Below are 16,570 nucleotides of genomic sequence, written 5' to 3'. Positions count from 1 at the left end.
TGGAAATGCAATGTTTTAGTAAATATAAACTATTAAATTCCTTTTCTCATCAGCAGTTTGAGCAGTCTTGTGACTTCTATCAGTGTAGAGCCAAGCACTGGTTAAAGGTTGTAGGAGAAGTTCCCCGACTGTCCTATTAGACTGCAAGACCCATGACCCTCTGTCTGGACAGTGCTGATTGGCCCTGTGCTGATCACATGCACTCTCCCAAGAAAAGAAAAAAAAACCTCTTCAGCAATACACACCAAACTGAGCATGTGCAGCCTGACTCCATAGACTCTGTGTTATCAGGAAATAATAAGGACAGTGGAAGGATGGGAGGATCAGAGAAGCCAGGATTAAACAGCCTTTTCACACAATGTGGAGGATTAACCCCTTAGGTTCCACAGTGAGTATAACGAGCATAAACCAACTGATTTTAATGTTTAGGGTTTAGTAACACTTTAAATGATAAAATTCATAGATGGCTTCTGGGTACTAAGCTAGGACTCATATCCCTAGGGAGATTGTTGCAATATAGTGTCTCAGACCAAGTTCCTTTCCAATCTGTATGCAAATGTACTGTGTGTTGGCAGATTGCATGCATATTGTAAACTTGCAGATCTGCCATACAGAAAACTGTGTCTGCCTAGCGGACCAGTCAGTGGACAAACTGCTAGCTGGTGGCAAGCTACATTTTGTTGTGTATCGTCTGGTGTGGGGGGTGTGCATGGACAGTGGGAAGAGTGATTAACCCTCTTTGGGTGCCATTGGCTCCCGCTGCTGTCAATCAAAATCAGCTAGCCAATCAGGGGAGAGAGGGGGCAGGGCAGAGCCTGGGCTCTGTGTCTAAATGGACACAGAGAGCTGTGACTCAGCTTGGGTGCTCCCATAGCAAGCTGCTTGCTCTGAGGGCACTGAACAGGAGGGAGGGGCCAGGAGCACAGAAGAGGGACCAAAGAAGAGGATCCTGGCTGCTCTATGCAAATCCACTGCAACAGATCAGGTAAGTATAACATGTTTGTAATTTTTTTAGGAAAAAAAACAAGCCTTTACAATCACTTTAAAGCTGTTATAGCTGCAAAGGGTGGGCCAACTAAATATTGAACCCTACAGACTAAGACTGGGATGCCATTAAAGTGCATATAAAGGCAGGCGTCCCAATACTTTTGGTAATATAGTGTACGTCTATGATTGACCACTGATTAAGGGAATAGTGTATCATTAATTCCACGGAATCAAACTAAATCTACAATCCTGCTACTTTTATATGTATGTTACCTCTCCATTACTGGTAAAATGATTGCAGTTTTACATTTATTTTACATTAAATATGAAGCCTGTCTGGCTGGATCCAGTCACAACAAATGCAAGTAAAACACAGCAAAAATAACAGAACACGAGATGATTCTAGTCTTACTTGGCAGCATCTGTAATCTGGTTCTTCGTAGCATTACTGCTCATGTTGTCAATAGTAAAATCAGATGGAAAGGTCAGATCGACTTGGGGGAAACACCTGTTAAAGACTGAGATCAGAAAGGAATTCATATTAACGCAAAGAGTGATGACCAAATCAGGAAACATAAAAGTCACAACCATTACACTATAAGTATAGAGAGTCACAAATAGGCATGTAGAAAAATGACCATTTTAAGAAAATCAGAGCCATTAAAATTGGAGCCATAACTGGCCTATTTCCTGGGACTGACAACTGGATTTTTCAAGCTGGCTGGGATTCATGCCCATCAAAGGTGTGTCTTTTTTTAAAATCCATTGTTACAATGGAATATTTTCCCATTAGCCCTTGTACACACGGTCGGACATTCTACCAACCAAATCTGTTGGATTTTGTCCGATGGATTGTGTCTGAAACTGTTGCATACACACGGTCGGACAAAGTTGTCGGAAAATCCGACATGATGACGTTATTTCGTTATGACGGGACTACGTTCACGCTAGTAGCCAATAGCTTTGGTGTAGGAATTTGATCTGAGCATGCGTGGCACTTTGTCCGATCGGAATTCTCTACACATGATCGGAGTATGTCCGATCGGACTAGTTTGTCGGAAAATATTTCCAACAAGTTGGAAAATTGGGTCCGACGGATATTCCGACGGAAACAGTCCGATGAAGACCACACACAGTCGGATTATCCGACAAAACGGTCTGATAGGACACATTCCGTCGGAATATCCGACCGTGTGTACAAGGGCTTACAGGTTCTGTAAAGTGCGATTTGACAGTAAACACTATTTATTTATCATCTACCTTAGGAATGGCATATGGGGCTTACAATTTATGGGCAGCATAACCTAACAACTTATGTTCCCAACACTACATTTCTAGGCTATTTGACTACTTCCATAGAATTTTTTTTTTTCGAATTTCCCAAAAGGAGACATACACACAGGACATCAAAGCAACAAGGGTGTAGGAGAGTGTCAGCCCCTCTCCCCACATTCTGACCTGCTACTTCAGCCAGGACTTGACTCTACCGTGACCTCCAACTGATATCGCTTTGAGCCCAAGCGCATGAATACACCACGGCTGGGTACTGCGCACTGAGTTCAGATGACATGTGGGCACAGGACACAAGTTCCAAATCATAAATGGTGGCAATGGTGAAAAGTAAGATTTTAATCAATATCTCAACAAACAAAAGAGCAAATTTCCAAATTTTGGCAAAACTGAGTTTTATAGAACATTTGTTTAGCTCCATTACATGAAAGTAAGGTTAAGAATATAACTTGGAGGACAAGATCTTCAGTTTTACTCAAATTAGTTGATGGAAAAATGAATACACCCCACAACAAAAATGTATCTAGTATTTTGTATGACTTCCATGATTTTTAAAGGACAGCACCAAGTGTTCTAGGCATGCAATGCACAAGTTGGCGACATACTGCAACATCTATATTTTTCCATTCTTCAAGAACGACCTCTTTTAGAGCCTGGACGCTGGATGGAGAGTGATGCTCAACTTGTCTCTTCAAAATTCCCCATAGGTGTTTGATTGGGTTCAGATCAGAAGGCATACTTGGCCACTGAATCACTTTCACCCCGTTCTTCTTCAGAAATGCAACAGGTGCCTTAGATCTGTGTTTTGGATCATTTTCAAGTTGGAAAAGTGCATTACAACCAAGGGCACGGAGTGATGGTAGCACCTTCTCTTTCAATATAGAGTAGTACATCTGTGAATTAAAGCGGGACTGCACTGCGGAAAAAAATATTAAAAGCCAGCAGCTACAAATACTGCAGCTGCTGACTTTTAATAAATGGACACTCACCTGTCCCGGGGTCCAGCGATGCCGGCAGCCGAGGCCGATCGGTCGCTCGGCTCTCGGCTGCTGCCACCACCATTCTAGGTGAGGGAATCAGGAAGTGAAGTGAAGCGGCTTCACTTCCCGGTTCCCTACTGCGCATGCGCGAGTTGCGCAGCGCAATAGGAATTGTCCGAGCTGTCTCTGGGACCCGTGTGTGTCCCAGCAGACAGTGTGCAGGGACAGGAAGAGGCATAGACTCCCGTGGGAGTCTATGCCTGGAAGTGGGTGTAAATACCTGTCTTTGACAGATATCTGCACCTCCCTCCCCCCGAAAGGTGCCAATTGTGACACCGGAGGGGGGGGAGGGTTCCGATCAGCGGAAGTTCCACTTTAGGGTGAAAACCCACTTTAATGATATCATCAATGAAATGCAGCTCCCCAACACCAGCAGCACTCATGCGGCCCCACAGGAGGACACTGTCAGCACCATGTTTCACTGTAGGCACCATGCATTTTTCTTTCTACTCCTCACCTTTGCAACATTATACAGTTTTGAAGCCATCAGTTCCAAAAACATTTATCTTGATCTCATCATTCCAAAGTACAGAGTCACAGTAGTCTCCTTTTTCAGCATGGGCCCTGACAAATTCTAGGCAGGATTTTTTGTGCATGGGCTTTAGGAGAGGTTTCATGGACAACACCCACGCATGCCATTCCTCTGCAGTGTGCGCCGTAATGTGTCACGGAAAACAATCACCCCAGTTCGGCTTTCTATGTGTTTAGCTAACTGCAGTGAACTTGCATGGTGATTTTCTTCAACCCTTCTTATCAGAAGATGCTCCTCTCAAGGTGTTAACTTGCATGGACAGCCTGGACGCCTCTGTGAGATGGTTGCAGTTCCATCTTTGTATCACTTTTGCTACAGTATTCTGACTGATAAGTAAAGCTGGGGGGGGGGGGGTGTACTTTTATGGTGAATAAAAGACAAAACCTGACTTGTGTAGAAACTGATCTACATCGTTTAACTAGCAGGAGGTTGAGCTGAGGGGCTCAAAGGCAGAACAAAATCTTTGTAAAGCACTGGGAGGTACTTACTAGGTTTAGAGGGAACCAGGAAGACCGGACATAGCTCCTTAGAAGCAATCTCACTTACACTCTGTATGGCAGGAAGAGAAAACCGAGAATGATTGCATTAATACGGGTGCTGATCCAATATAATAACTATTATACATAAGGGTACCATTAACTAAACCTGTCAGGAGATACAGTATGGTCAGATATGCCTGTAGATTAGCCGGGTACTGAAAGCTAGTTGGTGGCTCTTCCTTCTCTACTTACCAGTTTAGTAGTAGTTAGGTTAATACTCGGCTGACAGAATGTCTGGTTATAGACTTTTTCCGGGACGCCAATTGGTATAACTGCTCTGAAATATTGAGGACATTCTGCAACACAAACCTAGAAAGCAGAACACCATATGAGCAAATGATATAGCAACCAATAATAGGGAATGGAGAAAAACACAGAGAACTACAGTATGAAGAGGGAAATTTAGGTTATTGAGAGGCAAAAGCCAAAAGGTTAGCACATGGGACGTGGCCAAGATGGCACTATGAGCGGCTGCTTTTCCAGAGAGCTTCACTCATTCTTGGCCATTTATCCGAATCCCGGGCAGAATTAATCTTGTTAATTTACCCCTCCAGATTGGGAGGGTGAACGAGCATCCCACCAGGCACTAGGAGGGGAGAGAAGTCGTGAGCCGGCAGCCGCCGGCACGCCCCCCTTGGACACATCCTGGCCCTTCTTGAGTAGCTAGTACGAAGCCGTGGCCTTTCCTGGCAGATCCCGAGGCTCCGGAGCAGGACGGAGGCACACCGCGCTCCCTGCTTACGAGAGCGGAGCTCTCCACACCACACAAGCCACAGGCGACCGATCTCCGCTAGATTCTGGCCCATCCTGGGACACCCCCCGGCCACCATGTGCAACTAGGTCGCAGCTGCGGCCTTTCCTGACAGTCCACCGAGGCTCCAGACTGGGACAGAGGCACCCCGTGACCCCTGCTCATGAGGCAGGTGCTCTGCGCAGCCCGCAGGACAAGGACGGCGGAGCGAGAGGCTGAATTCCAGTGGATACTGGAGCATCCCCAGCATACACCCCATCTTCCTCGTGTAGATAGGCTGCAGCCATGGCAGGAGCGGCCTCTCTTGACGGGCTCTTGGCATCCAAAGCAGATTGCTACTGCACTCCAGGGACTGCTGGTAAGGGGGGGGGAGGGGAGACTGACTGGGGGCCCTAATCCTCACGAGAGATACTCCCGGACACCCCCGACCCCACTAACAAACCCCCCAAGATACCCACAGTTCATATAGCTTACAGTGTGGGCCCTGGGCATCTGAATGAGGCGCCGGAGCTCGGGCGTAAAATTAAGCAAAGGGGGTAAAAGGTTGACTTTGCCGTCACAGCCGGACCCCCCTCCCCAAATGCCCACCAATCCCCAAGAGGGGGTACGCAACTCCCGGAGCGCCCACAGAGCCTCACAGACGGGCCCCATGAACTCAGCCGAGTCCCAACCTCCCTGGCCGGCGGACGTCATAGCGGCCATTGCCACTTGCCAATCTACATTAACAACAAAAATAGAGGCGGTGCAGATGGACGTGGGCTTCATACGCCAAGACATGGACAAACTCAGGTCCAGAGTTGCTGAGTCCAAGCTAAGAGTGAGCAATAGAAACAAAAACGATACCCCAGCTCCACTGCCAAAATGATGATCTATGAACTGTGGACCGGTGCTCTAGCCAGGACGTTCAGGCCCCAAAATGCAGCACTTGAATCAGAAAAGGGCTGGTGACTCGGATGCTCTTGAATAAAAGTCCTTTATTTGGGTACATGGGTACAGGCTATGAAGCCTTCATCAAAGCATACATGTTTGATTTAAAAACTGATATTTCTAACAGAGTAATCACTCCAAATGGGACGGGTGCATCCTAACCAGAGCAATCAAAACAATTAAAAACACACAGAAAAAAGAAAGAGAGAAGCACAGCAGGCATATGAGGGACATATCATGAACAAATAAAGCATATTCAAAATAGTGCAATAAATGTATCAAACAATGCGACTTTTTGAAATTTGATTATGTTAAAAAAAGATTTATGTCCATCCTATTATTCAAACCATATGGCTTTCTAGTATTTAGGGTATGGATCCACCATGCTTCACGTTTGAGCAAAATAAGAGTGTCACCTCCTCTTGTTTTTTTTTTAACCTGTTCAGCACCAAAGAAGGATTAAGTGTCAAGATTACCATGATGGAGTTCCTGGAAATGTTTTGACACATTTGAGATATTTTTAGCATTAATATTTGTAGTGTCCTTCACATGTTCTGAGATTCTAACTCTCAATGGGCGTATAGTGCACCCAACGTATTGTAGACTGCAGGTACTACACTGAATAACATATACCACCGATTTAGAGTTGAAGTTTATGTACTGTTTGATGGTATATGTTTTCTTGGTAGAAAAAAAAAAAAAAAACGGAGGTGCTTTTTTTTTATGTCTAGGACACTGCCTACAGGTGTTGTGGCCACACATGTAGGAACCTACAGTGGAAAGCCAGGTCTGTGATTTGTTTGACTTCTGAGAGCAAAACAAGCTGGGTGACAACATACTTCCCAGACTGGGGGCCCTTCTACTGAAAAATTGGAAACCCTCCTGGATGACAGTACAGATCCTTGTCAGCATACAAAATGGGGAGAGTGAGCAATAATGAAGATACACTGCAGAATACGGAACAGCACTCCGCACCCTTCACACCACAGTAAAGGCCCTGGAGTACAGAACCGAAGATGCCCAAAATAGAAACCGACGCAATAACCTTTGCATTGTTGGTCTACCTGAGGGAGCAGAAAGGAACAACTCCAGGTGCTTTGTAGAAGGTATGCTGCGTGACCTCCTCCCTGACGCTTACCTGTCACCTCATTATGTGGTGGAAAGGGCACACCGCATACCACCTAAACCGAGGCCTCCTGGAACCGCATACCACCTAAACGGGGGCCTCCTGGAACCCCCCCCCCCCCTCCGTGAACCTTCATTCTCCGTCTCCTCAACTTCAGGGACAGAGACAAAATTCTCCATGCCTCTAGAATTGTTGGGGACCTCCGATATCAGAATGCCAAGCTGATGAATTTCCCTGATTATTCAGTGGAGCCCAAAAGCTCAGGAAATCCTTCGACCATGTCAAAGCAGCATTGAGAGCGCGCAATATCCGCTACAGTGTCCTCTTCCTGGCCCATCTGAGAGTCCAGGACGGAGAGACTACCCGCTTCTTCAACACCCCCAGAGAGGCATCTACCTGGCTGGACTCGCTACCACCGGCTCGCTGATCGAGCACAGGGTAGGCACCACATGACACACTCAATTCTGCTGAGCTTTACTCAGGCCCAGGCCTGGGTTGACCAGAAACGAACCCACGGATGAGACGTCCACACCTTTGTTGCACCTGCTGTGCCCTGTTTGTACCCATGGTGTGTATGGCTCCGACAGCGAAAGTTAACCCCCCTGTTGTGGGTATTCATGTTAGTGCCCCTGACAAAAGACATAGTCAGGAGAACTTTGTGACCTGTCGCTTCTCTATGCTTGTTTTGTCCCCTCCTGGTGCATTAGAGCCCAGGCTCTGGGTGCCAACCCACTACTGGATCGAATTTACTGCTGGGACGCATTTCAGTTTTCCTTTCTCCTCTTGAACCCATGTCCCTTACAGCTTCCTACATTGAGCCAGCGGTTGTCTCACACTTAAAGAGATGCTCGGACTACTGCTTGGCCCCCCAAGAAATGTCTGGGGGGCTGAGTTTGCCTCTTACATGGACCCCCTGTTGCAGCCAGTGAGCTGAAACTGTTTTGGGATGAATGGCCTCCTCAGTTTAAGGGGATTGGGATTTTTATAATAATAATAAATAATTTTAATTATTGGGTTTTTACAAAATGTGCTTAGTTTGGTTGTATTATATTTGTGTGCTAAAATACTTGATATTTCAGCATTGCATTGTTTTCAGATGTGTCTGCCTCGGGTCTGGTGGTCCACTTCAGGAGCCGAGATCCACACTGATCCTAACCCCTCTATTGCCCCTAGAGCCCATGTCTACTCTTAACTTCCTTTCATGGAATACCAGGGGGCTGAACTCACCTGTCAAATGATCCCTGGTGTTCCAATTCCTTACAGCTTATAACCCGCATATATGTGTGCTCCAGGAAACGCATCTTATGGGGAGCAGGATCCTCACCCTTAAACTCTGGGTGGGTTATCATTATCACTGTCAACATTCCAGTTTTGCCAGGGGTGTCAGTGTCCTGGTGTTGAAGTCCCTTCCCTTCTGGCTCCTGCATCTGGCCCTAGACCCCAGACGGTAGGTATGTCATCATTCATGCTAAGATCCACTTGATGACGTGGACCATTGTGGGTTATCTACATAATGTATGTAAGGTTTCATTAATGCTAACATGCTCTAATGATCGTATGTAAAGCCGCGTACACACGGGCGGACTGTCTGGCCTACTTAGTCCGCCGAAACACATTTCAGCGGACAGTCCGCTCGTGTGTGGGCTTCCGCAGACTTTTTCAGCGTGCAGTCTGGCGGACTAAGTATTTCGGAATGTTGTAAATACTGTCCGCTGGACTCGCATTTCGGCGGACAATCCGCCCGTGTGTGTGCCGGTCCGCCGTACTTTTGAAATGAGCGGACTTTTCCCGCCCGGAGAAAAGTCCGCTCATTTCGAGCGGGTATCCAGGTAGGCACATGGCTTTATGTCACATGGGTTGGTCACATGGGTTGATGTCACATGGGGACTATGACATCGTAAGGGAACGGGGTCACAATGTGACCAACCCATGTGACATAAAGCCATGTGACACCGCCCCATTGTCCCTATATAAGTGGCAGCGGAGCGCATCCCTGGCATTCCAGCCAGAGAGAGCGTCGAGGCAACATCTCCTGGAGAAGAAGAAGAAGAAGAAGAAGAACGGAAGGCGGCGGCGACGGCGGCGACAGAAGACCGGGCCACCGCCTGTAAAAGAGCTATAAGAAGGCGCGGTGGCCCGGCAGAAGAGCCGAAGAGGGGGACAAGACCCCCGAAGTCGGGAGAAGAGGCCGGCGGCGAGGAAGAAAGCCGGACTCCTCCGCTAGCAAAAGAGCTACAAGAAGATAGCGGAGGAGTCCGGCGAGAAGACCCCCGAAGACGGAAGACCCCCGGAGCTGTGCAATAAAATATTTTAACCCTGTGTTGTGTTTTTTTTGTACTTTTTTTCACAGGTGAATGGGTAGGGGTACATTGTACCCCATACTCATTCACATAGGGTGGGGGGCCGGTATCCGCCATAAGGGGGCCCCCGGATTCCGATAAGCCCCCCGCCCGCAGACCCCGACAACCAACGGCCAGGGTTGTCGGGAAGAGGCCCTTGTCCTCATCAACATGGGGACAAGGTGCTTTGGGGTGGGGGGGGCCGCGCGGCCCCCCCTTCCCCAAGGCACCCCCCCATGTTGAGGGCACGCGGCCTGGTACGGCTCAGGAGGGGGGGCGCTCGCTCGCCCCCCTTTCCTGGCCGGCCGGGTAGCGTGCTCGGACAAGGGTCTTTTGTGGACTTGGGGGGACCCCCACGCCGATTTTTTTTGGCGTTGGGGTTCCCCTTTAAGTCCATACCAGGCGGCGGGGTCAGCGACGTCTCCTTCGCGGGCCCCGCCTACCTGGAGACGCGCTCGAAATGGGTGGACTTTCCTCCGCGTGTGTGGGCGAGTCCGTTCATTTCAAAAGTAGGGCGGATAGTATGGCGGACTTAGTCCGCCGTATTAGTCCGCTCAAAAAGTGCCGTGTGTGGGCAAGTCCGTTCATTCGAAAGTATGACGGACTGTCCGTCGGATTGTCTGACGGACTAAGTTGGCCAGACAGTCCGCCACGTGTGTACGCGGCTTAACTTGTATTTATGACACCTGCACTACTGGAACATTAGCAAAAAGATGACTGCCGGATGAAGGTGGTTTTTCCTATCCATACTTGTATACCACTGAATGCATTATATCGCTTTGTATTGTAATGCTGATTTGTCTAATAAACTTTACTTTTAAAAAGGTTAGCACATGAACATCTAGTGTAGGTACCTGGGTGGTGGGACACTGCAGTCCATTCATTGATGCTGCCAATATGTTTGTACCAGTGAGGCACTTCAATAAGTCAAAATATAGCACAAAGGGCTTGTCGCTGAAAAAACAAAAGTATGATATTAATTATACAGGTAGAAGTGTTGACCCACGTCACATAGGAAAAGATTATATGGAGGCACAGATCATTAGGTAAGACAGTGGGGATAAAAAAAAAAGAAAAGGCAGACTTTGGGCCAAGCCCACAGGTAGAGGCAGAGAATCAAAGGGGTCGGTCATACTGGAAAAGCGAAAAGGAGTGAAGAGTCATGTTCATGTAGTGGAGGCAAGGGATGGCGTGTCAGATTCATATAAGAAAAGATGTTCGAGATGAAGAGTCATGGTCATGTAGAAGAAGTAAAATGATGGAGGGTCCAGGCAATATAGAAAAGTATGAAGGGACCAAGTCTTATGGGAAAACAAGGGAGGAATGAAGATCCATGGTCATGTATATGAGAAAAAAAAAATATATGGGTCCAGGCAAAATGGTAAAAGAAACGAAAGGGATGTCTCAACTATATAGACTGTAAGCTCTAACGAGCAGGGCTCTCTGATCCCTCCTGTATTGAATTGTATTGCAACTTTATTGTTTCCCCTTATGTTGTAAAGCGATGCGCAAACTGTTGGCGCTAAATAAACCCTGTAAAATAATAATAATATAGGAAAAAGGGGGAGTAATGTCATGGTGATGTAGAAATATAAAGGGATTAAGTGCCAGGGTCACATGGGAGAAGGGGTGAGGGACGATGGGTCTTATAGAAGAAAAAAGGATGGAGAGTCTAGGCAATATAGAAAAGTTAAGGGATGGAGTGTGAGGGTCATATGGGAGAAGAGGGAAGAAAAGCAAAGTTGGGAAAATATAGCAGAGGAAAGGGATGTATTTCAGGTTCAAAAGGAGAAAGAAGATGTAGATGAAGAGTTTCACATACAAGAGAAAAGAGATGGTGGGACTGGGTCCGGGTCACAAAGAAGAAGAAACGAAGGGACTTGGTCACATGGGAGAAGAAAGGAGGGATGAATGGTCATGATCATGTAGAGGAAATTATTAGATAAACTAAGTTATATGGAAAAAGAGGCGAGGAATCAGGGTAATGTGGTGCAGGAGTGGATATTAGCGGATACTGGGGTTTATAAATGAAAATTAAACATTATATCAGATGTAATTTCAAAAATGCAATATTAACCACTTTGGGCCTGCGCTATAGCACAGGCTTAAAAGGCCGGGAGGGCGTACATGGAAGTCCTCATGTGAAGACAAGAAGAAAGCATTAACCGGCTTCTGTTAGAGGGAAATCGTCCCCTTAGTGATCACCAGTATGGCTAATCAGTGCCCACCAGTGCCATTGATCTGTGGCCATCAGTACTGCTAATCAGTGCCCATCAGTGCCTCCTGATCAGTGGCCATCAGTGCCACCTATCAGTGCCAACCAGTGAAGGAGAAAAATTACCTGTTTGCAAAATGTTAAAACAAAACATGAAAAAAACTTTTTTTTCAAAAATGTCAGTCTTTTTTTGTTTAAGAAAAAAATCAAAAAACCCAGTGGCGAGTAAATACCACCAACAGAAAGCTCTATTTGTGTGATAAAAATGTAATTTGGGTACAGTGTTGAATGACCACGCAATTGTCATTCAAGATGTGAGAGTGCTGAAACCTGAAAATTGGCCTTGTTAGGTAGGGGGTATAAATGCCCAGTAAGCAAGTGGTTAAAACGAAGAGCTTGTCTGAATAACAAAGTAACTAGGAAATCTGAACTACATACGGATAAACACTTACCTGTTTGCTCCAAATCCACAATAGGATCCAGTGGAATTTCTTGGATAGATCACTTGGCGAGGGTCACCATACAGCCATGCTGGAAAATAAAAGAGGTGTCCATCCAGGCCAAATAAGCATATATCAAAAATCATATAAAAAATATTACTGTCTGAAGCTCTACCAACTAAGTATGGACTTAATGAATATTACTTACATACTTACTAAGTTCAACTTAGGAAGGTGCCACCAACAGGAAAGCATATACAAGCCACTGCTGAAGGCTATTGGCATGATCAAATTTTACCAACAAACCTCCCTCTTTAACGCATGGCCTAGCACTACATTTTGTTTGTGTACCTTGTTCCTGGAGTGAGAAACAACATTTATTCATCCCCGTAACATGTTTACCAGGCTTTTAAATTCTTGCAGGGTCTGCTAATGGGAGGTCCGTTCCTATTTCCATAGACACACACCCTAAACTACATCTCTCAAGAGCCCTTTGCCAATGCACAATGAGTGGGCAGGCTGTTATGCCGCGTACACACAGTCGGATTTTATGACGGGAAATGTTGGATGTGAGCTTGTTGTCGGAAAGTCAGACCGTGTGTATTCTCCATCGAACATTTGCTGTCGGACTTTCCGCCAGCAAATGTTTGCTAGCAAGTTCTCAAATTTTCCACTAACAAAACTTTGTTGTTGGAAAATCTGATCGTATGTACACAAGTCCGTCGCATTAAAGTTCACGCATGCTCTGAATCAAGCAGAAGGAGCAGCACTGGCCATTGAACTTCCTTTTTCTCGGCTCGTCGTACATCTTGTACATCACCGCATTCTCACGTTCGGAATTGTTGGCCAACATTTGTTTGAGAAAACAACCTTCAAACAAAAATCCACGGCTTTGTTGGCGGAAAGTCGAAAAGCAGCAGGCGGGACTTTGTATGAGGCACACGGGAGCAGAAGCATAAAATTTGGTAAAAAGCAAGTTTTTAATAAATACAAGTGATCATATATTTACATGTTATTGCACAGTTATACATTAATGTTTTCTAGTTTACACCCTTACACATACCTTTCACACATTTCTCAACATACACTTATTTTACTTGCTTACTTTTTACAGGTTCTCATATGAGGTCACCTCACTTCCCACACTCATCTTTTGTCACATCCCTTATCCCAACCTGCTATGGGGGTGGTTTGTGTGTTCTGGTTGTCGCCCTTGGCCTGCTCCCTCAGCCCCGGACCTGGGCAGTTTTTGGGTCGGCTCGACTCTCGGTGCACTGTGCTGCCTCTACGCAGATATATATGTAAGTCTGTGGGTCGAATGTGCATATGTGGGGGGTTCTCCATGTCTGTACATTTGTTTATTTTTCTTTACATTTCTCATTTTTTTATTTTTATTTTTATTTTTTTATTTTTTATTTTTTTTTTATTTATTTATTTATTTTTTTATTTATTTATTTTTTTTAATTTATTTTTTTTTTTTTTTTTTTTTTATATTTTATTTTATTTATTTTTTTATTTTATTTTTTTCTCCAAAAAATTGGCTGTTTATTTTATTTTATTTTATTTTACTTTATTCCTAGGCTACCACTACGGTGTTGCTCCTGACGAGTGGCTACAAGGTCACGAAACGCGTAGAGCTTTCAACTGCCGTTTTGTGTATACAATTGTCAACAAAGCATGAACGTTCCTTTTATGTTTTTTTTAAAATGACGCCTCTAATGAGTCATGTATTTATATATAATCTATGCTTATTGAATACTCAGTTCTTCGCATGTTTGCAATCAAGTCCATGTTGGAATGTGTAAACATTGATGAAATAGAAAACATTAATGTATAACTGTGCAATAACATGTAAATATATGATCACTTGTATTTATTAAAAACTTGCTTTTTACCAAATTTTATGCTTCTGCTCCCGTGTGCCTCATACAAAGTCCCGCCTGCTGCTTTCGTCTTTTTTTTAAACATAAATGCAAAACTGAGCAAGGCCCATGCTTACTAAAAAAAAAACCAAAAAAACACTTAAGGGCCGGTTCACACAGGGGCGACCCATCAGGCGACTTAGCCGCCTGACAAGCCACGTCCTGCTCTATGCTCCGACTTAGAAAAAGGTTCCTGTACGACTTTTGGGGCGACTTGCATTGACTTCTATACAGAAGTCATTTCACAAGCCGCCGCTAAAGTTGGATCCCGGTCGCCTGAGGCAGTCGCGCTGCAAGTCGTGCTGCCTCAGTGTGAACGGGCGCCTTAGCCCGTTCACACAGTCATATCAGCTATGGTGTTGCTAGTATACCGTGGCTATCTGCAGCTGGGATACCCAGGTATTTGCAGACATTTGCTGACCATGGCATCCAGGAAGTCTGTACGTGTCAATGACCGGCTTACAGGAACTACAGCTGTCAACATGTATCAGTTACATGCAGTCCATGCATGTAACATGCAGTCCTTGCATGTTACATGCTGATGATCAGGCCTGGAAGCAATCTGTCGAAGTCCATGGCCAATCATTTATCTCAATCGGCATGTAACTACTCAATGTGGGGATACAAGCAGATATATTCTTTCAATGCCAGACAACCACGGCTTTAATCAGCCGGTCATTGACTTGTACAGGCTTCTCGGTCATAGCTGGGCTTCCGATTGCAGATATCTGCAGTACACCTCCTGCAATATGGCCAGTTCGGCTTCAAGAATGAAGCCTACGGGTCATCTCTGGCTCCTTCTCTGTTTATAATGGTTTACATTTTCTTGAGTAAATCTAGTTTTAGAATATTCCGGCCTCCCAGGCCCAGTTTTTTAAGTCTGGAGAGGATGGGCACATACAGGAGCACTAGCAGCTGTATGGCCAACAAATCCTGAAACATATTTCTATGGCAGAAAAGGTAAATGCTGATTTTAACATGGCGGTTTCAGATGCTACATATTTACAAAATATGTGAGCATGTTGGGGACATTCGATATACTTTTTGCTTCAATGCTTCTTGTGACTAGCAAAGAAAGTGAGGGCAAATCTAAAAATTATGAGCTGCCGCCAGAACAGAACAGTCACACGCTATACCCCTTCTGCCTACACAGATACTCAAAAATCTCTAGTTAGAATGACGTTCTTCTGGAATGAATCACTTAATGTGTGTAGATGTTCAGAGTGTGTAGATAAATGTATCTGCTGTGATAACAGTAAGGGATCTGCTGCTCCAATCTTTACAAGACCTCAAATTAGCAAAGTGTTTTTACAGCCTAGTCTAATCATATATGATAAGACAAAACCTACATATCAGGCTACTGAATGCATGAGATAATACATTGTGTACATTTTTACAGTCCCTCCTTTCAGAAATGTGATTATCGATACAATCACTACTTTTACTTGAATGCAATCTAGATAAAACCCCAATAAAGAGTTGTTCCAGGCAGTGTGTAAAAGCAATAATTGAACTACTAATACCGCAACTGTGCTAAAATAAGTACTTACAGTGCCTTGCGAAAGTATTCGGCTCCCTTGAACTTTTCAACCTTTTGCCACATTTCAGGCTTCAAACATAAAGATATAACATTTTTATTTTTTGTGAAGAATCACCAACAAGTGGGACACAATTGTGAAGTGGAACGAAATCTATTGGATTTTTTAAACTTTTTTAACTAATAAAAAAATGAAAAGTGGGGCGTGCAAAATTATTCGGCCCCCTTGCGTTAATACTTTGTAGAGCCACCTTTTGCTGCGATTACAGCTGCAAGTCGCTTGGGGTATGTCTCTATCAGTTTTGCACATCGAGAGACTGAAATTCTTGCCCATTCTTCCTTGCAAAACAGCTCGAGCTCAGTGAGGTTGGATGGAGAGCTTTTGTGAACAGCAGTTTTCAGCTTTCCACAGATTCTCGATTGGATTCAGGTCTGGACTTTGACTTGGCCATTCTAACACCTGGATACGTTTATTTGTGAACCATTCCTTTGTAGATTTTGCTATATGTTTGGGATCATTGTCTTGTTGGAAGATAAATCTCCGTCCCAGTTTCAGGTCTTTTGCAGACTCCAACAGGTTTTCATCCAGAATGGTCCTGTATTTGGCTGCATCCATCTTCCCCTCAATTTTAACCATCTTCTTTTTCCCTGCTGAAGAAAATCAGGCCCAAACCATGATGCTGCCGCCACCATGTTTGACAGTGGGGATGGTGTGTTGAGGGTGATGAGCTGTGTTGCTTTTACGCCAAACATATAGTTTTGCATTGTGGGCAAAAAGTTCGATTTTGGTTTCATCTGACCAGAGCACCTTCTTCCACGTGTTTGGTGTGTCTCCCAGGTGGCTTGTGGCAAACTTTAGACGAGACTTTTTATGGATATCTTTGAGAAATGGCTTTCTTCTTGCCACTCTTCTATAAAGGCCAGA

The 16,570-nt window shown here is 45.0% G+C and overlaps 1 protein-coding gene across 1 annotated transcript in view; it reads right to left on the bottom strand.

The window, feature by feature from the left end:
* Positions 1 to 16,570, bottom strand: part of SLC44A4 (solute carrier family 44 member 4) — a 144,982-nt gene that overhangs the window by 39,994 nt on the left and 88,418 nt on the right. Inside the window, exons 4-8 of the mRNA XM_077483486.1 lie at positions 12,199 to 12,277; positions 10,386 to 10,485; positions 4,581 to 4,697; positions 4,338 to 4,398; positions 1,400 to 1,505 (exon numbers count right to left, since the gene is read on the bottom strand). Of these exons, the coding sequence (XP_077339612.1) occupies positions 1,400 to 1,505; positions 4,338 to 4,398; positions 4,581 to 4,697; positions 10,386 to 10,485; positions 12,199 to 12,277 (463 nt within the window). The remainder of the gene's footprint in view (positions 1 to 1,399; positions 1,506 to 4,337; positions 4,399 to 4,580; positions 4,698 to 10,385; positions 10,486 to 12,198; positions 12,278 to 16,570) is intronic.

The sequence above is a fragment of the Lithobates pipiens genome, unplaced genomic scaffold, assembly GCF_037356315.1.
Source record: "Lithobates pipiens isolate NorthernLeopardFrog02 unplaced genomic scaffold, aLitPip1_a1.2 Scaffold_1, whole genome shotgun sequence".
NCBI lineage: Eukaryota > Metazoa > Chordata > Amphibia > Anura > Ranidae > Lithobates > Lithobates pipiens.
Note: the sequence above shows the minus strand (reverse complement) of the source record. Positions and strands in the feature narration are given on the sequence as shown.